This window comes from Pagrus major, chromosome 19 (assembly GCF_040436345.1).
Source record: "Pagrus major chromosome 19, Pma_NU_1.0".
Taxonomy (NCBI): Eukaryota; Metazoa; Chordata; class Actinopteri; order Spariformes; family Sparidae; genus Pagrus; species Pagrus major.
The window spans coordinates 27,774,954-27,797,605 of record NC_133233.1 but is presented as its reverse complement, the minus strand read 5'-3'; the positions used below and the strand labels follow the sequence as shown (position 1 = coordinate 27,797,605).

General features: G+C 40.2%; 1 protein-coding gene across 1 annotated transcript in view; it reads right to left on the bottom strand.

Annotated features, from left to right (window-relative positions):
- Window positions 1-1,999: 1,999 nt before the first annotated feature.
- LOC141014358 (uncharacterized) overlaps window positions 2,000-22,652 on the bottom strand; it is a 33,260-nt gene continuing 12,607 nt past the window's right edge. The window contains exons 6-12 of the mRNA XM_073488096.1: window positions 15,109-16,376; window positions 13,533-13,706; window positions 12,404-12,577; window positions 9,795-9,968; window positions 5,577-5,748; window positions 3,041-3,210; window positions 2,000-2,006 (exon numbers count right to left, since the gene is read on the bottom strand). Of these exons, the coding sequence (XP_073344197.1) occupies window positions 2,000-2,006; window positions 3,041-3,210; window positions 5,577-5,748; window positions 9,795-9,968; window positions 12,404-12,577; window positions 13,533-13,706; window positions 15,109-16,376 (2,139 nt within the window). The remainder of the gene's footprint in view (window positions 2,007-3,040; window positions 3,211-5,576; window positions 5,749-9,794; window positions 9,969-12,403; window positions 12,578-13,532; window positions 13,707-15,108; window positions 16,377-22,652) is intronic.

Here is a 22,652-nt window from a genome sequence, read left to right as displayed (position 1 = left end):
ACAGTCCTGTTTGTGTGACTGTTGTTGTTGTTCATCAGGTGGTTAGTTGGCATCAGAATGAGGCTCTGTGATGAATCTGAGGATTCAAACCCTGCAGACGAGCAGGCGGCAGAGTCTGCAGCCTCCAGCTGCTGCAGAAACACCGAGCGGCTCAACCTGTCGCCTCTCAGCCGTCACCTCCTCATCATTTACATTTTACATCAACATGAGGGCTCATTTTTAAAAGTCCAGTTGGGTTCAGAGACTGTACAGCTAAACATTTACTCCTGACCTGACCCATCCAACATTCACCAGTAATCACATGACTTGATTAACAGCCTGTGTGATGCCTGATTAAAGCCCAGTCATCTGATGATTATTGGTTGTTTTCTACATTTTAAATCAAGTCTCCAGCTGCTTCAGTTGTTTAGCAGAATGCTGCCACACTGTTTCCTGTGAAGCTCCACAAATGTTTTGAAAACTATGAAACTTCACCTGACTTTATGTAGATAATGACTGAATGTTCATCTTTGGGTGAACTGTTCCTTTAAACTCCTCAACAATAAAACAGACCCTGGCTCAGCTCAGTACACTCAGGTGTTGCTGCTGCAGCTTTCCTTGGTCTGATATGACCAGTAGTTAATGGTTTATAACTGATCAGACGGAGTCACTTGACTTTATGTGGCTGTTTCACTACATCTCACTGTTTCAGAATAAGTAACGGTCACTTTAAATTGTCTTTCAGTGGCGACAAACACATCAGCAGTGTTTACAACAATCATTTATCTGCTGATGACACAGAATCAATCTGCAGAGCTGATCAGCTTCAACTTCAACTTGGAGCCTTCAGTCGCAAAGTGAGATCACATCTACATACAGTTTGTGTTAAAGGGTAACGCCACCATTTTTACACATTAGTGTGTTTACAAGACGACTGCATGTGTGAAAAAAGTAGTATAAAGCCTTCAGAGGAAGCTGCATGTAATCTGATAAACTGCCTCCAGTGATGTCACTCAGTGGCTGAGTTGCATTGTGGGTAATGTAGGCACAAGGTTTTTGAAAAGGAAGAAGAATGTGTGGAATAAGAAAGGTGATATAAGGTGATAGAATTTAAAGCATTAATAAAAGACATTACCACCAAAATATGTGACTCTGGTGTTTAATATTTGTGCATTGTTTGTTTGTTTTACAACATTTCCATCATATGAGAAGACTGTTACAAAACTATAAAAATACTAAATAACATCAGTGAAATCAACATGTTCTTCCTTTCATGGTCATCAGTTACAGCAACAAAACAATGCCATCATTTATTACATCATATATTACATCATAAATTAATCTGTTAAAATGTTGATTTTAGATTAAAATGAATGTCAGTTAACATCTACAACATCACTGATGTCTTATTCAGTGGCAGTACACACAAAGTACTGCATTAATCTCCACTGTTACTCAGGAATATGTGGAGATTAACTGCACCAAGGAAATATCCAATTAAAAGTGTCAATGTACGATTATGTGGTGATAAACACGCCTGGATAGATTAATCTGTTGAGGCTCTTTGTGTTGAGAAGATGTGAGTGAATAAAAGAATAAAGATCCAGGTTCCAGGTGGAGGAGGTGTCTGAGTGTGGAGCAGAAGGAGTGGAGGAGCGTCAGTGTGTCTGCAGAGACTGTGTAGAAGGACAGAGCAGCAGCAGAGCAGTCCAGATACACTGATGATACTCTGTCACATCCAGAGGAACACAGGGACGATGCTGGACTGGACATTGTGTGTGACAGTGGAGCTGATCTCAGAGCAGTTCACACTGCAGCACTGACAGTCATCTCCACTTGTTGTGATTGGTCCGTCAGTCACTGCTGGATGAAGCTCTCCTCTCCACTCCACCTCCCAGTAACACGGCCCAGTCAGAGCCTCTCCACCCACCGGCTGATGGTGCTGCTTCAACCTCTCTGGATCATCAGGACACAGCTGATCCTCTCAACACCTCCACCTTTCTCACCACTCTGACAGACATCACCAGCTGATGAGAGAAGCAGAGAGACAGTAAAGTGATAAATGAGTGTTGACAGAGACTCCCTCCATCAGCTGTCAGTCAGTGATATAAAGACCAGCAGGACTTCAGTCCTGTTCAGACCACAAGTGGAGCGGCTGTGTAGCGTAGCCAGCTTCCTTTCAGCTCTCATGTTAACGTGTTGGAGTGAAGCTCACAGACCTGCAGACACTTTGGACATCAAGTCTGTTTACTCTGCATCTTTCACTGAAGGACACAGCGAAAATAAACTGCTGACAGTCCCTGAACGCATCATTACTGCAGGAACAGAGAGATACTCACAGCTCACTTTAATGATGATTTACTGCTGTTAAAAACCAGAGTCTCACTCACATTTAAATATTTCATCTACTTTGGAAACATCACATGACAAATATGTAAATATGGAGTCTGTTATAAAAATATCTGGACAAATCAAATGACACATGGGCAGATATAAATATAACGTTAAAGGTCCTACACTGAACAGTAAAACATCAGCTGTGGTTTGTGGACTTCAGCAGAGGTTCTGGTCCGTATACAGACCACATGGTTACTAAATGTAATGATGATTCTCTGAAATAAGAGCCAGTGATTTGCAGGCTTCAGTCAGACTGATCTGAGAGCTGTGACAAAGATGAACTGATCAGTTGTTCAGTGTTGAAATGAGAGAACAAACACTTTGAGATCAGATTTGATGCTCCGACAGTTTGATGAATGAGGACACTGTCTCTATACATCCTGTGATGCTGTCAGCTGTGATCCAGCTTTATTTCCTGTAGACATGAACACAACAACAACAGTCGTCTTCACATCAACTCAAACACACGATCGCAACAAGCTTCTGGCTCGTCTGATTGGCTGACTGCTCTCTCTCTGTCTTCCTGTCCAATCATGAAGCCTGTCACCGTTCTCCTCTCACAGCTTCACTGAGGAAAGCAGGAAATACTGGATCTTTACTTTGATACTGTGTTTAGTGCAATACTGCTGAAACCAGCATGAACTGACTCCAACCCTCTACTGACCTCAGAGTCTTCAGTCTACAGTCTAGACTCTCCTGCAGATCACACAGCAGCTTCATGTCTGAATCCTGCAGCTTGTTGTAATTCAGCCACAGCTCTCTCAGATGGGAGGGGTTGGACTTCAGAGCTGAGGCCAGAGAAGCACAGCTGATCTTTGACAAACTGCAGCTCCACAAACTGAATAAAGAAGAAATGATGGAGTTAAAAAAATATTTATAATCCAATCAGATGTGTTCAGGTTTTAAATGTGTAGCTCAACATTACTGTGTCCTCATCAATGAGCTTTTCTCTAAAATGAGTGGAGTAACTTTGTCATTGTGTTATTGTGGATCATCATCAGCCTTCTACAGACATCATCCACATGTCAGCACAACATTCATACAGCTGTTCATGTCAACACAGATTAATAACATGCTGCTGATCTCAGTCAGGTCTGTTATTAGAGGAGAAAAAACTGAATTTTCCTCTTTTGAAAATATGCTTTGATCTGTGTGTGTTCTGTAGGATCAATATCAATGATCAGACATCATTTGTGAAAACACATTGACATCAACAGAAATCAAAATATTTCTACTTCAGCTTCTCAACTTTATCAATTTAAATCAAATGTTAGTTCAGTTCTTCTGTTAACAGATTCAATTATAAACATTAATTTACTTTAACAACTAAATGAACATTTTCTACAGTTTCTTGAAGAAACAGAAGTTTTTTGTGACTGAAGAAGAAATTTAATTCAAGAAAATTGAAAATATGAACCAAAGGAAATCTATAACTTTATCAATGTAAGTTATGTATGAATGTAAACTCAGATATTAGTTAGCAGTAACAGAGTCAGTGAACTGACCTCAGACTCTCCAGTCTACAGTTTGGACTCTGTAGAAAATCACACAGCAGCTTCACTCCTGAATCCTGCAGCTTGTTGTCACTCAGGCTCAGCAGTCTCAGATGGGAGGGGTTGGACTTCAGAGCTGAGGCCAGAGAAGCACAACTGATCTCTGTCAAACTGCAGCTCATCAATCTGAATAAAGAATAAATGATGGAAGTTTAGAAGACAATGTTCCTGCTTGAAATCATTCAGTGTTTAATAATCTGTTCAGAGCTGAAGAAGGTTCAGAATGTAGAAGTTTAGAAAATGGAAACTCCAAACACCTGAACCCAACAGGATGCAGGTTCAACACTGTCAAATACACAAAGTGACAAAACAAGTATATGGTTACTCAAGGTGCCTAAATGTGTCCAGTTCATTACTGAGGAAGTCAGTGGTAGAGTTTATGATTTGAAATCTTGGATATTAAAAAAGCTGGTGTGCAAATTTTTATTATGGTCCCAGTAATATTTGTTGTTAGCGTGCACTGAAGTAGCAGATCACATGATATTTTAATGCAGTTTTAATCAAAAAGGTTATATACTGAAACGTGCACACCAGTCTCACTCCTCATGTCTAAACCAACAAAGGCAACAGCAGTAGGATCCATAATAACGCCTCTCTGTCGTACCTGGTACTTTCTTAACATGGTGGCAGGGACACAAACTTTATCATATTACAGCTAAACAGTGAAAATATATTTCTGAGAGAACCAGGAACTTGATTCATATTTGGTCAACAGTGCCTCAACACTGACAAACTGCAGCCCCCCAATCTGAATAAAGAATAAATGATGGAGATGAAAATTAATTTATAATCCAATCAGATGTGTTCAGGTTTTAAATGTGTAGCTCAACATTACTGTGTCCTCATCAATGAGCTTTTCTCTAAAATGAGTACAGATGAGATGAACCTTTCTTGATCCCTGTAGGAGAAATTCAAGTTGACACTGCAGCACAAAGGAACAGTGTGCAAACAATAACAGATAATAGCAGCTCCAGGTCGGAAGTGACTAAGAGAAAAATAAAATAGAATAAAATGAAAACATACTCCAAAACACACACACACACACACACACACACACACACACACACACACACACACACACACACACACACAATGTATCTTTGTCATTGTGTTATTGGGGATCATCATCAGCCTTCTACAGACATCATCCACATGTCAGCACAACATTCATACAGCTGTTCATGTCAACACAGATTAATAACATGCTGCTGATCTCAGTCAGGTCTGTTATTAGAGGAGAAAAAACAGAGTTTTCTTTTAAACATCTTCTTTTGAAAATGTGCTTTGATCTGTGTGTGTTCTGTAGGATCAATATCAATGATCAGACATTATTTGTGAAAACACATTGACATCAACAGAAATCTAAATATTTCTACTTCAGCTTCTCAACTTTATCAATTTAAATCAAATGTTAGTTCAGTTTTCTGTTAACAGATTAAATTATAAACATTAATTAACTTTAACAACTAACTGAACATTTTCTACAGTTTCTTGAAGAAACAGAAGTCTTTTGTGACTGAAGAAGAAATTTAGTTCAAGAAAACTAAAAATATGAACCAAAGGAAATCTATAACTTTATCAATGTAAGTTATGTTTGAATGTAAACTCAAATATTAGTCAGCAGTAACAGAGTCAGTGAACTGACCTCAGAGTCTCCAGTCTACAGTTTGGACTCTGTAGAAAATCACACAGCAGCTTCACTCCTGAATCCTGCAGCTTGTTGTCACTCAGGTCCAGATGTCTCAGATGGGAGGGGTTGGACTTCAGAGCTGAGGCCAGAGAAGCACAGCTGATCTCTGACAAACTGCAGCCACTCAATCTGAATAAAGAATAAATGATGTAAGTTTAGAAGACAATGTTCCTGCTTGAAATCATTCAGTGTTTAATAATCTGTTCAGAGCTGAAGAAGGTTCAGAATGTAGAAGTTTAGAAAATGGAAACTCCAAACACCTGAACCCAACAGGATGCAGGTTCAACACTGTCAAATACACAAAGTGACAAAACAAGTATATGGTTACTCAAGGTGCCTAAATGTGTCCAGTTCATTACTGAGGAAGTCAGTGGTAGAGTTTATGATTTGAACTCTTGGATATTAAAAAAGCTGGTGTGCAAATTTTTATTATGGTCCCAGTAATATTTGTTGTTAGCGTGCACTGAAGTAGCAGATCACATGATATTTTATACTGTTTTAATCCAAAAGGTTATATCCTGACACGTCAGAGTGAGTAAAAAGACTTCATGTAAGTCTTCAAGTCAAAAAAGTCAAACCAAGTCCACAAAAGTGATCAAAAGTCAACATGTAACATTTCAAGCACATAAAATGTCTTTCACTTAAATTCTGCTCCTCGGCTCTTTTCTAATTAGACGTACACGTAGAGCATCTTTATAATAAAGATCATGAATTGATAACATGAAGCCTTTTATGTGATAAGCAGGACGCTGCTTCTTCTGTAACAATGAAGTTAAAAGGACCATAGACTTGTGTGATTATATGTGGGGAGGGGTTTTCTTAAGCCTGTGGTCTGTGCCTGTGTGTGTTTGCTGCACATCTCTGAGGAACAAATACAGAAAAACACAATCACAAACAGCAGCGACACTATTTCTAGTAAATTACCAGTGTTTTGTCAGATTCACTCACAGAATCCTGCCAAAATAGGACAGATGGTGAAAGGATATGGAGCCAGATCAAGGCCAAGAGGTTTGTTCATTTGGAAAAAAAAATGTATTGGAAAAAAAACAACTGACCTTGAAAGTTCAAGTTTTGATCTTGAATCATAAAAAAAATCAAAAACATTTTTATCATAAAAATAAGTGAAGGAAAAGGTTCATTTCAATTTAAATGATTTGGATTTAATTCTGATATTCTTTTGAATAAATTATTTATTTTCTATTTTCACTTCTATCATTTCATATTTGAGGTGTTATTTTTTCATCTGGCTCCATAAAAGGATCAGTAGAAATCATAAGCTGGCCATGGAGGACCACAGCACGGGGTGCTCGGTCTGGACAGCCCAGTTGGACACCTAAAACAAGCAGATAGCACTTGGCAGCACGTCAGCCTCCTGCGTGTCCCACACAAGTGAGAGAGGAGACAATTATCAATAAAGGGGAAGTTTCACACAAAGTTATGTGAATTTTGGAAGCAATGTTTTCTTTTTGGCAGCTGTTTCACCCATTTTCAGGGGCAAAGTGAGTGGAGCAGAGCATTAGTGACACAGGGACGAGGGGCAAACGTCAGGCAGGGTTGTTGGCACATGCTCAACTCTCCCTCTGAGTTGGGTTGCCAGGTACCATGACACATACCCCCACACAGGACCTGAGAAGAACTTTTTGATTTGTATCACTATGAAAATGGTAGATTAATAGAGATGTGACGATACACTCAGCTCACAAGATGAGACGATACACGATATTGGGTTCATGAGAACGAGACGAGATTTTAATACCAATTTTTAAAAAACTCTTAAAAATTTAATTTGATCAAAAGTTACAAAATGCAAAACAATGCAGGTCCATTTTGAAATGTTTTAACTAGTAATCATCTTGTAATGAATGTGACTTCAGCTCTACTTTGTGACTGAGTATGAATTATCATATGCAGTAAAAGACACAAACAATATGTAAGAACTGTAAAAGGTTTCACCACAAACTCAACTGACTGGCTTCTCTCCTGTATGATTTCTCATGAGTCTCTTCAGACCTTATAACTGCATGAACTATGTGTAAGCTTCTAACTTCTAATTGAAGCTGTGTGACCTTCTAACTGAACTCCTCTCCACAAACTGAAAGTGAAAAATAAAAACTGTATAATAAACAATAATGAATAACACTAAGTTTTTCTCAGTCTTCTTGTTTTAAGTGCAAACAATAATCAAAGTAGTTCTCTCTCAATACTTAAAGTGCAAACAGAGACTGACATGATTTCCCTCCAAGCATGATACAGAGCTGAGATCTGGCTACAACTACACTGCCCAGCCTAAGATATGGTCACGTTCTTGTTCAAGAATATGAGCATGTCTACGTTTTCTGGCAGCAGTTGAGACCTTTGGGCACTAACTATGTCTCCTGCAGTTGAAAAGACACGCTCACTTGGAGCGGAGGTAGCAGGGATGGAAAGGTATGCTATCTGTGTAGAGGTTCAGGACCACTGGGATGGTGAACTTTGATTCCAATGTGTGGAGGAGTCGCCAGTTTTCCACCATGGGAAATGGCCTCATGTCAGCTGCAATGAAAACACTGATGTCTTTCGTTATTGCTGTGGCTCGAGCACTTGACTGTGGAAGTTGAGATGTAAAAGCATTTGTCAGTGTTGTCCGGCCTTTCAGTGTTTTCTTCACAGGCACGGTTGATTTCAGTAGAGAGCTGTGGTGGTTCTGTAGGTGTCTTTGCATAGTGCTCGTGTTAGCCGCGGTGTACGGCACTATTTTCTTACAGTTCTTACATATTGTTCGTGTCTTGTTTGTCAGTCTGTCGCCATTTATTGTTTCCATCAGGAACCAAAATGCTGCCACACAAACGGTTTAAAAGTGGCGGGGGCATCTTGTATGTTAATTTCGAGTTCAGCGTCAGACACGTTTTAATAACATGAGATCTCGTGCCACAAGATCTCGTCACACCCTGAGATATTACCAGGAGAAATGACCAAACGGCAGCACAGCAGGTGAAAGGCTTAAAAATAGGGAAAGACTCCTGTCTCACTTCCTGGTAGACAGGACGTAGACACCTGAACACAACAAGATGGAAGTTAAAATACAACTATTAGTTATGTAAAGATATAGTGGAGTCATGGTGTCCTGAACACAGAATGACGTCACACTCTCAGTGTGTGTGTTGTGATCTGAGCTGTGTGCATGTTAGTGCATGTGAGTGCCTCCTTGTCGCCTCATTTTGGATCCCACTGCTTATCTTGCTAAGATTGGCCCTAGTCTGCCTCTGATTATCTTACCCTGATATTCTTACCCTAACCCAAACCAGTCTCACTCCTCATGTCTAAACCAACAAAGGCAACAGCAGTAGGATCCATAATAACGCCTCTCTGTCGTCCCTGGTACTTTCTTAACATGGTGGCAGGGACACAAACTTTATCATATTACAGCTAAACAGTGAAAATATATTTCTGAGAGAACCAGGAACTTGATTCATATTTGGTCAACACTGCCTCAACACTGACAAACTGCAGCCCCTCAATCTGTATAAAGAATAAATGATGTAGATGAAAATTCATTTGTAATCCAATCAGATGTGTTCAGGTCTTAAATGTGTAGCTCAACATTACTGTGTCCTCATCAATGAGCTTTTCTCTAAAATGAGTAGAGTGACTTTGTCATTGTGTTATTGTGGATCATCATCAGCCTTCTACAGACATCATCCACATGTCAGCACAACATTCATACAGCTGTTCATGTCAACACAGATTAATATCATGCTGCTGATCTCAGTCAGGTCTGTTATTAGAGGAGAAAAAAACTGAATTTTCTTTTAAACATCTTCTTTTGAAAATATGCTTTGATCTGTGTGTGTTCTGTAGGATCAATATCAATGATCAGACATTATTAGTGAAAACACATTGACATCAACAGAAATCAAAATATTTCTACTTCAGCTTCTCAACTTTATCAATTTAAATCAAATGTTAGTTCAGTTCTTCTGTTAACAGATTAAAGTATAAACATGAATTAACTTTAACAACTAACTGAACATTTTCTACAGTTTCTTGAAGAAACAGAAGTCTTTTGTGACCCAAGAAGAAATTTAGTTCATGAAAATTGAAAATATGAACCAAAGGAAATCTATAACTTTATCAATGTCAGTTATGTTTGAATGTAAACTCAAATATTAGTTAGCAGTAACAGTCAGTGAACTGACCTCAGAGTCTCCAGTCTACAGTTTGGACTCTGTAGAAAATCACACAGCAGCTTCACTCCTGAATCCTGCAGCTTGTTGAGGCCCAGGCTCAGCTCTCTCAGATGGGAGGGGTTGGACTTCAGAGCTGAGGCCAGAGAAGCACAGCTGATCTCTGACAAACTGCAGCCCTCCAATCTGAATAAAGAATAAATGATGTAAGTTTAGAAGACAATGTTCCTGCTTGAAATCATTCAGTGATTAATAATCTGTTCAGAGCTGAAGAAGGTTCAGAATGTAGAAGTTTAGAAAATGGAAACTCCAAACACCTGAACCCAACAGGATGCAGGTTCAACACTGTCAAATACACAAAGTGACAAAACAAGTATATGGTTACTCAAGGTGCCTAAATGTGTCCAGTTCATTACTGAGGAAGTCAGTGGGAGAGTTTATGATTTGAACTCTTGGATATTAAAAAAGCTGGTGTGCAAATTGTTATTATGGTCCCAGTAATATCTGTTGTTAGCGTGCACTGAAGCAGCAGATCACATGATATTTTAATGCAGTTTTAATCAAAAAGGTTATATCCTGACATGTCAGAGTGAGTAAAAAGACTTCATGTAAGTCTTCAAGTCAAAAAAGTCAAACTAAGTCCACAAAAGTGATCAAAGTCAACATGTAACATTTCAAGAACATAAAATGTCTTTCACTTAAATTCTGCTCCTCGGCTCTTTTCTAATTAGACGTACACATAGAGCATCTTTATAATAAAGATCATGAATTGATAACATGAAGCCTTTTATGTGATAAGCAGGACGCTGCTCCTTCTGTAACAATGAAGTTAAAAGGACCATAGACTTGTGTGATTATATGTGGGGAGGGGCTTTCTTAAGCCTGTGGTCTGTGCCTGTGTGTGTTTGCTGCACATCTCTGAGGAACAAATACAGAAAAACACAATCACAAACAGCAGCGACACTATTTCTAGTAAATTACCAGTGTTTTGTCAGATTCACTCACAGAATCCTGCCAAAATAGGACAGATGGTGAAAGGATATGGAGCCAGATCAAGGCCAAGAGGTTTGTTCATTTGGAGAAAATAAATGTTTTGAAAAAATAACATTTGAACTTGAAAGTTCAAGTTTTGATCTTGAATTATAAAAAAATCAAAAACATTTTCAAAATAAAAATAAGTGAAGGAAAAGGTTCATTTCTATTTAAATATGATTTGGATTTAATTCTGATATTTTTTTGAATAAATTATTTATTTTCAATGTTCACTTATATCATTTCATATTTGAGGTCTTATTTTTTCATCTGGCTCCATACAAGGATCAGTAGAAATCATAAGCTGGCCATGGAGGACCACAGCACGGGGCGCTCGGGCTGGACAGCCCAGTTGGACACCTAAAACAAGCAGGTAACAGTTGGCAGCACGTCAGCCTCCTGCGTGTCCCACACAAGTGAGAGAGGAGACAATTATCAATAAAGGGGAAGTTTCACACAAAGTTATGTGAATTTTGGAAGCAATGTTTTCTTTTTGGCAGCTGTTTCACCCATTTTCAGGGGCAAAGTGAGTGGAGCAGAGCATTAGTGACACAGGGACGAGTGGCAAACGTCAGGCAGGGTTGTTGGCACATGCTCAACTCTCCCTCTGAGTTGGGTTGCCAGGTACCACGACACATACCCCCACACAGGACCTGAGAAGACCTTTTTGATTGGTATTAGGGCTGAACGATTTTAGGAAAAGATCTAATTGCGATTTTTTGGGCAGATATTGCGATTTCGATTTGATTCACGATTTCCTTCAAATCAAGCTTCAGTGCAATATTCACAATGTACAGTAACATTAAAACATTAAATGCTATTACTCTAATGCAAGGATGAAAACTAAAGTTAAAAATTGAGATGAACCTTTCTTGATCCCTGTAGGAGAAATTCAAGTTGACACTGCAGCACAAAGGAACAGAGTGCAAACAATAACAGATAATAGCAGCTCGAGGTAGGAATTGACTAAGAGAAAAATAAAATAGAATAAAATGAAAACATACTCCAAAACACACACACACACACACACACACACACACACACACACACTTTGTCATTGTGTTATTGTGGATCATCATCAGCCTTCTACAGACATCATCCACATGTCAGCACAACATTCATACAGCTGTTCATGTCAACACAGATTAATAACATGCTGCTGATCTCAGTCAGGTCTGTTATTAGAGGAGAAAAAACTGAATTTTCTTTTAAACATGCTTTGAAAATATGCTTTGATCTGTGTGTGTTCTGTAGGATCAATATCAATGATCAGACATTTGTGAAAACCCATTGGCATCAACAAATATCAATATATTTCTACCTCAGCTTCTCAACTTTATCAATTTAAATCAAATGTTAGTTCAGTTCTTCTGTTAACAGATTAAATTATAAATATTAATTAACTTTAACAACTAACCGAACATTTTCTAGTTTCTTGAAGAAACAGAAGTCTTTTGTGTCTGAAGAAGAAATTTAGTTCAAGAAAATTGAACATATGAACCAAAGGAAATCTATAACTTTATCAATGTAAGTTATGCATGAATGTAAACTCAAATATTAGTTAGCAGTATCATAGTCAGTGAACTGACCCCAGAGTCTCCAGTCTACAGTTTGGACTCTGTAGAAAATCACACAGCAGCTTCACTCCTGAATCCTGCAGCTTGTTGTAGCTCAGCTGCAGCTGTCTCAGATGGGAGGGGTTGGACTTCAGAGCTGAGGCCAGAGAAGCACAGCTGATCTCTGACAAACTGCAGCTGTCCAATCTGAATAAAGAATAAATGATGTAAGTTTAGAAGACAATGTTCCTGTGACTGATGTCAGTCTGATGTTTCACTTCACTTGTTGGGGAACTCAGAAAGTAACTTAGCATTAAGTAATTAGTACGAATGAATCATCACTAGTGTTTGTCCTCTAAGCAGCTGGTTTATCAGGAACGACTCATGAAGAAAGTGGTCAGTATGTTGATTCATGGATATTTATGAACTAATCATGACATCATTTTTTATTAATATAGTATATCCCAGTCTGTTCTTCAGAAACTCATCATTATCTATTAAATATAGTAGTAACTACTTTCATTTTGTGTAGAACGTTGTAAAGTGTTATCGAAAGTCATTTTATAAACGTTTCTATTGTTTTGGTCAAACTATCAGTATAATACTGATAATGTTTGTCAAATGATGAAGTCAAAACAGTTTGAAACATTCTGTTCTGATTAACACATGATATTTACATCAGTGGTCCAGCTGATCTACAGCAGATGGATAAATACCACCACAGGTAAGAGGAAAACATATATTTTATACCATGGTCTGGGTGAAAACTGGATCCTGATTGGCTGCAGGCTGTCCATAAACTTTTGATATACCAACACCTATGGAAGTACTCGAGTAGTTCAAGTGAAACTGTCCATTCTAAATTAATGATCCTGTTTCTAAAATGAGTGGGACTGGCATCAGCTGGATGCTAACACTTACAAGTTAGAAATAAACTGAATGAAAAAAATAAATAAATAAAAACACTGAATAGAGTCCTTCAGTGCAGCATCCTCTGAACACCACAGGATGGAGAAACTTGGATACACAGAAAATGTCTCAAAGAACTGACATTTCTTCAGATTTATGCTGCTGCAAATCTTCAGAGTTAATTAACTAAACTGTTTAAGTCTCAGTGAAGGGTTTGAATTGAATATATGGAAAAACAAGACAATGAACTGACCCCAGACTCTCTAGAGCACAGTTTTGACTCTCCAGTCCAACAGACAGGAGCTTCACTCCTGAATCCTTCAGGCTGTTGAAACTCAGGTCCAGCTGTCTCAGATGGGAGGGGTTGGACTTCAGAGCTGAGGCCACAACTTCACAGTGAGTGTCTGAGAGTCCACAGCCAGAAAGTCTGTCATGACACAGATATTACAAAAATGTTATTATGAAAGAGGACACTTTATATTTACTTCATGCATTTGATGTCAAAACAGTTTGAAACATTCTGTTCTGATTGACATTTGCTATTTACATCAGTGGTTCAGCAAACCTTCATCTGATCTGTGTTTGACATGAAACAGTTATTCTCATCACTCTCTAAAACCTGCAGACTTTAAATCTTTGTTTTATTTTAATCTTGCAGATGAAGGAAGAGAAAATGTAGTTACATTTGGGTTTCCATGATGTCCACAGTCTGTCAGTGTGATCTGATCCTGTGTCTTTTGCCAAAAAGTTAGATTAGTTTATGCCCAACACAGTGTTAGCATGAGGGTGAGTTCCAAAATTAACATCATCGCACGTCTTGTGTCGAGAATGTGGGCTCCACAAATCATGTTGCTGAATGATCGTGCACCTCCTGAATTCAACATGGATGAGCTTGAAGTTTGAAAAACCATCTTAGAAATCTACATTTACATGATTAATATTTTGCCAGCTAATACAGATGTGATTCAGAACAGTTGACTTCTATAAAGACTTGTATGATTTACACTTTTATGGTGTTGCCATTGGTGATTTTGATTTATACACCTTCTGTCTTTTCAGATGCTATTGTACATTGCAGTCCTGACCATTCACAATTCTTTATTCTTCACGTTTCATCTAGTTGTTGGTTCAGTTTTGGTGTTTTCCTTTCCAGCTGTATGTCACTTCTGTGTAACTACACTGAGAGCAATGATGAACTGGAGTCAAATTCCTTGTATGTCAACACATATTTGGCCGAATAAAGCTGATTCTGATTCTACAGAACAAAAATACATAAAGATTAAAACTAAATAAGAGTCAATTCAGAAAAAAATCTCATGTCATGTATAAAAGGTAAAGTAGAAGCTTTAATTTGAGCTGGAACTTCTTGGTCCATTTGCTCACTGTGAAATGTCTCTAAACCGACATAATGAGAACAATAACTGCATGAAAGAAATTCTCAAGGACTTTAGAAACATCACATGAAAAATGATACAGATCTTATTTTAAACTCTTCAGTATAGTGGTTAAAAAACCTCTTTCATTAGTTTCACCAGGGTTTCTTCTATCACCCAAAGAAAGATTAATAGAAGAAAAACTGTCACATTTTATGATCATTAGAAATAAATGGAATAACTGAGTTCAACAACCTGACAGCTATAAACACATCCAACTGAAACATCTACATTGTTGCACTCATGGTAAGTGAAACACTTTCTAAAAATTATCACAATTGTATTTAAAAATGTAAGAGCTATTTCAAAATAAATTATTTTATAGTTTGTATATCTGAAGAATTAAACTGCTAATCTACACTGATTTATAATGTTGATAATCACATCTGGACTCACAGAGCCGTCCTGCAGTTCCTCACAGCTGGAATCAGTCTCAGTCGTCCCTCCTCTGATGTGTTGTACTTCTGCAGGTCCAACTCATCCAGAACCTCCTCTGACATCTGCAGCATGTAGGCCAGAGCTGAGCAGTGGATCACAGAGAGTTTCTTCTCTGATCTGTTCTCTGACTTCAGGAACTCTTGGATCTCCTGATGAACCGAGTGGTCGTTCATCTCCATCAGACAGTGGAAGATGTTGATGCTTCTGTCAGGAGAGACATCATCTCTGTTCATCTTCTTCAGGTTGTTGATGGCTCTCTGGATGATTTCTGGACTGTTGTCTGTCTGACCCAGCAGACCTCCTAAGAGTCTCTGGTTGGACTTCAGAGAGAGGCCATGAAGGAAGCGAACAAACAGGTCCAGGTGACCATTTTTAGTTTCAAGGGATTTCTCCATGGCCCTCCTCAGGAAGTCATCCAGGGATGGGTAACGGGCCTCATGGCCCGAAAAAAACTTAGAAATCTTCTCAAAAACAGACTTTGGTTTTGAGTCCCTGAGTGTGAAGTCTTTTAGAAAAGCCTCCAGGACCTTTGTGTTCCTGTTGGTGTGACAGTGGAACATGTAGACTGCAGCCAGAAACTCCTGAACGCTCAGATGAACAAAGCAGTAGACTGTTTTCTGGAAGATCACACTCTCTCTTCTGAAGATCTCTGTACAAACTCCTGAGTACACCGAGGCCTCTGTGACATTAAGACCACACCGCTCCAGGTCTTCTTGGTAGAACATGATGTTTCCTGTCTCCAGATGTTCAAACGCCAGCCTCCCCAGCTTCAGAAGAACTTTCCTGTCAGCCTTCGTCAGCTTCTGTGGACTCGTCTCACGTCCCTCATCGTACTTCTGCTTCTTCCTCTTTGTCTGAACCAGCAGGAAGTGTGAGTACATGTCAGTCAGGGTCTTGGGCAGCTCTCCTCTCTGGTCTGTAGTCAACATGTGCTCCAGAACTGTAGCAGTGATCCAGCAGAAGACTGGGATCAGACACATGATGTGGAGGCTCCTGGAGGTCTTGATGTGTGAGATGACTCTGCTGGACAGATCTTCATCACTGAACCTCCTCCTGAAGTACTCCTCCTTCTGGGCGTCAGTGAAGCCTCGTACTTCTGTTACCCTGTCAACACATGAAGGAGGGATCTGATTGGCTGCTGCAGGTCGGGAAGTTATCCAGACGAGAGCCGAGGGAAGCAGCTTCCCCTCGATGAGGTTTGTCAGCAGCACGCTGACTGATGACTTCTGTGTGACATCAGACACGACCTCATGGTTCTTGAAATCCAGTGAAAGTCTGCTTTCATCCAGGCCGTCAAAGATGAACAGAAGTTTACAGACAGTGAGCTTCTCTGCTGTCAGCTTCTGTAATGTTGGATGGAAAACATGGAGCAGCCTGAGAAGACTGTACTGCTCATCTCTGATCAGGTTCAGCTCCCTGAACGAGAGCAGAACCAGCAGACTGACATCTTGGTTTTCGGAGCCCTCTGCCCAGTCCAGAGTGAACTTCTGCACTGAGAAGGTTTTTCCAACTCCAGCGACGCCGTTGGTCAGAACGACTCTGATGCGTCTCTGTTGGTCAGGTGAGGCTTTAAAGATGTCGCTGCACTTGATTGAATCGTCATGGAGGGTCTCCATCTTGGAAGCTGTCTCTAGCTGTCTCACCTCATGTTGGGTATTAACCTCTTCACTCTGTCCCTCTGTAATGTAGAGCTCAGTGTAGATCCTGTTGAGGAGGGTTCCACTTCCTGTTTCATCACTTCCTGTTTCATCACTTCCTTCAGTCACACGTTCACATCTCCTCCTCAGACTGATCTTATGTTCATCTAAAGCCTCCTGCAGAACACTATCAGCTGAAGGAGAAGAAAATATTCTGGGATTAAATTGAGAGCAAGAATCTTGATTAACTCAAAAAGTTCCTTTTTTCAGACATGAAGACATCAGCAGACAGATGTACAGTCTTACTTTGTACAGTGTTGGTCTGACTGACTAACACTGGACAGCAGGACAGCTGCTCCTCCACAGAAACACTTCCCTCTGTCTTTCTGAAGAGATAAAGGAAAATCCCTCAGATTAGAAATCACAGATCAGTCTGACAAAAGAGAAGACAGACTGTAAACATAAGTATGTCTTCTCCAAGCTCTGAATCTGGACTGAACTCCCAATCACTCACAGTTTGTTTTTGTCTGAGTCACAGTGGAGCAAATTGCATCATTTGATTTTAGTAAACAAACTTATTTTAATGGGAAATTTTATTACACAAACAAAAAGGACCACAAAACATGACCTCATTAGCAGCTATTAAAAACTTAAACCATACTGGACAAAGTACACGGCCACGCTTAGTACAATATACCCTCCTCTTTTTTCAACAACTGTGTTTGATAAAAAGATTTGATGAAGATAAAAACAATGTCAGAGTGAAGATTTTGGGACAGTTTCCATGAGACACTTCCAGCCCTCATCAATGGAGCCTTTTCCTTTGCAAAGATATAGAAGAAATCCTCACTTGTCATTAAAGCAGAACATAAATCCCTCATTTGTGTAATTTATCTATCTGTAAAATACTTCATGCTCCTCATCCTGACATTCAGTGAAAGTTGTAATTCTTGGCTTTTTAACAGATCATTTGATCATCTGCAGTAAAGACATTGGGACGACTTCTGCTCGTTTTCATTCATCAGTAATTCTTCCATCGCAGCAAAACACGTTGCATCAGCCATCAAACTCCTGAAGGTTTAACTGAGCAAACTAAACACTTTTAAGACTAAATTTCTGTAACAGACAAACAATGAATGAACCTTAAGTATCTCACTAGCCAACAATATTTAGGCTACACCCCATGATGCAACACTCCGGTGTATTCAAAAAGAATATCTGATGTTGACACATAATTGTCTCGTCCCTACGTATAATACAAATCACAAAGTTTTAAAATGTGATTTACAGAAAAAGCATTTTGTCCTATATTTGGGAAACTACAGTCATATAATGGTAATGACTTAATTGTATAAACTGAAGTTAGTATCAGTTCTCTTACTGTGTGTCTGAGGGTCCAGGTTCATTACTGAAGACTAGAGGTGTTTCTTTGGACCGGTCACTCTTCATAGACAGACAGCTGGAGACTGGAGACTCTTCTCTCCGTCTGTGGTACTGACTTCTGGAAACACCAACATGTTTGTATTTATTTCATGTCAATACACAAATTGCTGTTACTGACAGTTTGATGATTAAAAACATGGCAGTCTTCTTACTGTTTGTCTGAGGGTCCAGGTTCATTACTGAAGACCAGAGGTGTTTCTTTGGACCAGTCACTCTTCATAGACAGACAGCTGGAGACTGGAGACTCTGCTCCGTCCTCCTCTTCCTCCACACAATCACTCATCTTCTGCACTTCAGAAAGCACTGAGGTAAATATGTAGCACATGGAAGGAGAACGACATGAAGACAAGGAGGACAAACAGGTGAAACAAGATGCAGAGGAGGAGGGTGTAAAATGGAGATGGTGAAGCCTGCAGACTCATCACCCAATGTGACGCTAAACAAAAGTGACATTTACAAAGATCGGCCTCGTCTCTGTCTAATTAAAGGGACGTCCCTCAGTATGATGTCCTGCTCTGTCCACTCAAAGCAGAGACTCAACTAACTGCCTGCACACTTTCTCTGTAAGTTGTTGGTTGCTTCCTCCATTTTTCATGTACCTGGATCACCTGCTCAGGTTTGTGGTGAGATCAACTTATGACCTTCTCTCCAAATATTAACATTATGTTGATATTAAACAGCAATCCTGATCCTTTGGGCGAACATTTAGTCTAATTAAGGCTGAACCTACTGATAACGATTTACTGTGTAACTATTAAATCATTTTGTCAGCTGTACCTGAAGTGGTGGACAAAATATTGAATATAAAATTCAATCCAGTAAAACAAAACCACTGTCGTCTTCTGGACTTCAGTCAGTCTGAGAGGTGACCAGTAACACTGACAGTGAGCTCACAACATGAGAAGCAAACGAGTCTGTTCAAGAGTCTCAACCAAGACTGAGAAGAGGAAAGTATCACATATACACCACATACAGTCAAAAGTACTGATCCAGATCAGAGACTTTGACCACAGAACAATATTTATGTAGAAATAAAACTCACCCTGTCTCTGACTTCTTTTCCTGCTGCTGCTGCTCCGTCGACTCAAAATGAAGTCTGAACACTTTCACTTTCATGTCTCCTCCCTGTTCTCAGGTGTTGCTCCTCCTCTTGTCATTTACCTGAAGTCACATGTACTTTATCTGTTGAGGTGTCTCCATGATGACCTCCCTCTGCTTGAACAGCTCAGACTAACATAGATAAACCAAACACAGCAAACTGAGTTCAGATCAGTGTCAGACAAACTTCCCCTGGTCAGCTGAGTTCACCTCCCTTGAACAATGTTTGTGGTTGTAGATCAGCTGAAGAAGTGTTTGGTACCGTTCAGCTCTTCAACGTGAGCTTTGTCCTGGAGCAGCTTCTTCACAGACATGTTGCTGCTGCAGTCGTCTTTGTGACACCAGAACAACTTTGTCACTTTCCTGATCGACTCTTTCCATAAAAACACACATCATCACAAACTCATGTGGAAGATGGAAGCTACGTTTCAGGACATCTCTTCACGTTTCACTCAGATAACTAAACTAAATAAACTCAAAAATATGCGGAGAAGAGAAACATTCACATATATGTTTTATCTATTTTAAATAAAGAGAGAAATCCAACCGTCCAGCTTCTGGGTTCAAGTTTCTCTCTTCTCCAGAACTGAGGCGACCGCCGGTGGCGCCAGAGCCTGACGCAGGCTACAGCTAGCTAGCTAGCTAGCAGCACCCGCAGCCGCTGACGGCTTTTTCTACATGTTGAACTAAAAACAGACGCTTTGTCGCTAAACGTCCATCAGCTGGTGAGCACTGCATCACTTCACATCACCTGGTTCTGGTTCTGGTGCTTCCTCAGCCTCTTCCTCCTCCTTTTCTCGCCGCCTGACGCTTTGATCCTTCGACGCATCTTCGCCGTCCAACTCGGACAGACGTTGACGCTCTGGCCCCGCCCACCGGCCACGGGCCACGTTACGTACGTACGTCACCGTCACGGTCATTGTTGCCAGGTTTGGATGAGACAAACATGATGAGCCTGTCAACAACAAGTAGCTCCGGTGATGAGGTGCAGATCAGACGGAGGAGAAACATTTCAATCCCTCTCCCTCCTCAGCTGAAGGAGCTGAACTTCAACATCTTCACTGAGATTCATCAAACAAACCGATTCTTGAGACTGAGGTTTAACTTTGATGTGAATAACTGTGGTTTGAAAGTTTGGATCACATGTTGTTTCACTGTGAATCAGTCCAACTGTTCTGGACCGACATGCAGGGCTGGCTACAGTCCAAGAGGACCGAACCATCACCACTGACACAGGAAACTGTCAAGTCTGGACTTTCTGACCAAAGTCGGGATTTGGATTTTGTTATCGATATTTTACTGTTATTAAGTCAATTCTTGAAACATAAATGCAGATACTTCAAAACTAAACCCTGTCTGATAAACATGAAGAATGAGTTAAAAGTGCAAAGTAAATCTGTCGATTATGAAGATAAAACAGCTGTCAAAGTTTCTCTTTATTCACTCTGTACACATTCATTTGAGATGAGCCTGCTTCCTTTATTCTCTATCTTGTCTATTTATTATGATTATTTTACATTTGTTTATGTGTTTTATTCATCTGCGTCCTTTTTACTCGTCTCTGAACGAGTTGTATTTCATTTCATACACTCTGAACCTTTTCTCTGTCTCTCTTGCTCAAACAGAAACTGAGTTTGTGACATGATGGTTGAAAGTGTCTTTTTATGTCTACATTTGCCTTGTTGAATAAATATATATAAAAATTAAAAATAAAAACAAGCAGGCTGCAGGTCACTGTAGATACCTGGGTTGCCAGGTCAGAGCAGAGGTCAGACGTTCAGTCAGTTCAGTAAATGTTGACATGGTCAAGTCTCTGATATGAAATCAATCAAATGATTCATGTTGAAACTATAAATACATGTCCATGTTGATCTGAAAGTTCATTCATCCTTAAAGGCACCCTGTGGTGTTTGTGACCACTCGTAGTGCAATGGGCCGATGTTTCTACAAGTGGGCCGCATGAGGAAGGAAATACATGTGTGCTGACTGACACTTTCTGGTGGTAACACACCAACAGATGCAGCCATGTGTCAGGAAACAGTTGTAGGTGCAACAAGCTGTGCAACAAGCTGAGATGTTGATGTTTCTGACACAGCCTCCACCTAGTCTGACTCTGAACAACAAAGATCTTCCTCAGAGCAGGAGAATGGAGTGGTCAAAGACCTGGCATTGAGAGGTTTGCTCACAGTAGATGAATTGCTGGATGCTGAGAAGGAAATCATCAGATTTTGTCAGAAGAAGAGGTTTCCTGATGAACCTTCTAGTCTACAGAATGGCATAAGTGTGAAAAAAAATAGTCACATCTTCAAGCTTTCTCCTGTGTTGGAGGATGGTATTCTGAGGGTTGGTGGACGATTAGGTAGGGCAGCTCTACCTGAAGATGCAAAACACCCTGCTATCCTGGCCAAAGAGCTTCACATCTCAGATATTCTCCTAAGGCACGTACATCAACAAGTTGGTCATGGAGGACGCAACTACATGTTGTCCAAATTGCGTCAAAGGTACTGGATTCCAGGGGTTGGCACAGCCATAAGGAGGATTTTGTCAAAGTGTGTTGTCTGCCGTAGGCTGCAAGCTGCTCCAGGGTGCCAGCTGATGGCGGATCTCCCAGTTGACAGGGTCTGCGCCCAGACAAAGCTCCATTCACCAGAGTCAGCGTGGACTACTTTGGACCCTTTGAGGTCAAGAGCCGGAGGAGCGTAGTAAAAAGATATGGAGTCATATTCACCTGTTTGGCAATGCGAGCTATCCATATCGAAGTGGCTTCTTCTCTGGATACAGATTCTTTTATCAACGCACTACGACGATTCATAGCAAGGCGTGGCCAAGTCCGGGAAATACGGTCTAATGGAACAAACTTCATTGGAGGAGAACGTGAGTTGAGAGAGGCCATTAAAGGTTGGAATCAAGGCCAGATAAATGACGTTCTTCTTCAGAAAGAGATAAAGTGGATTTTCAACCCTCCAGCTGGATCCCACCATGGTGGTGCCTGGGAAAGGTTGATCAGATCTGTGCGGAAGGTCTTGAATGCCATCCTTAAAGTGCATTATCTTGATGAGGAGGGACTGCACACTGTCCTCTGTGAGGTAGAAGCCATCATTAATGGTCGTCCAATCACCAAGGCCTCAACTGACCCGAATGATCTGGAAGCTTTAACACCTAATCATCTCTTGCTGTTGAAAACCTCCCCTTCCCTACCACCAGGGGAATTTCAAAGAAATGACATCTACGCTCATCGACGCTGGAAGCAAGTCCAGTATATGTCCAATTTATTCTGGAAGCGATGGACCAAGGAATATTTACCACAGTTGCAGGAACGTCAGA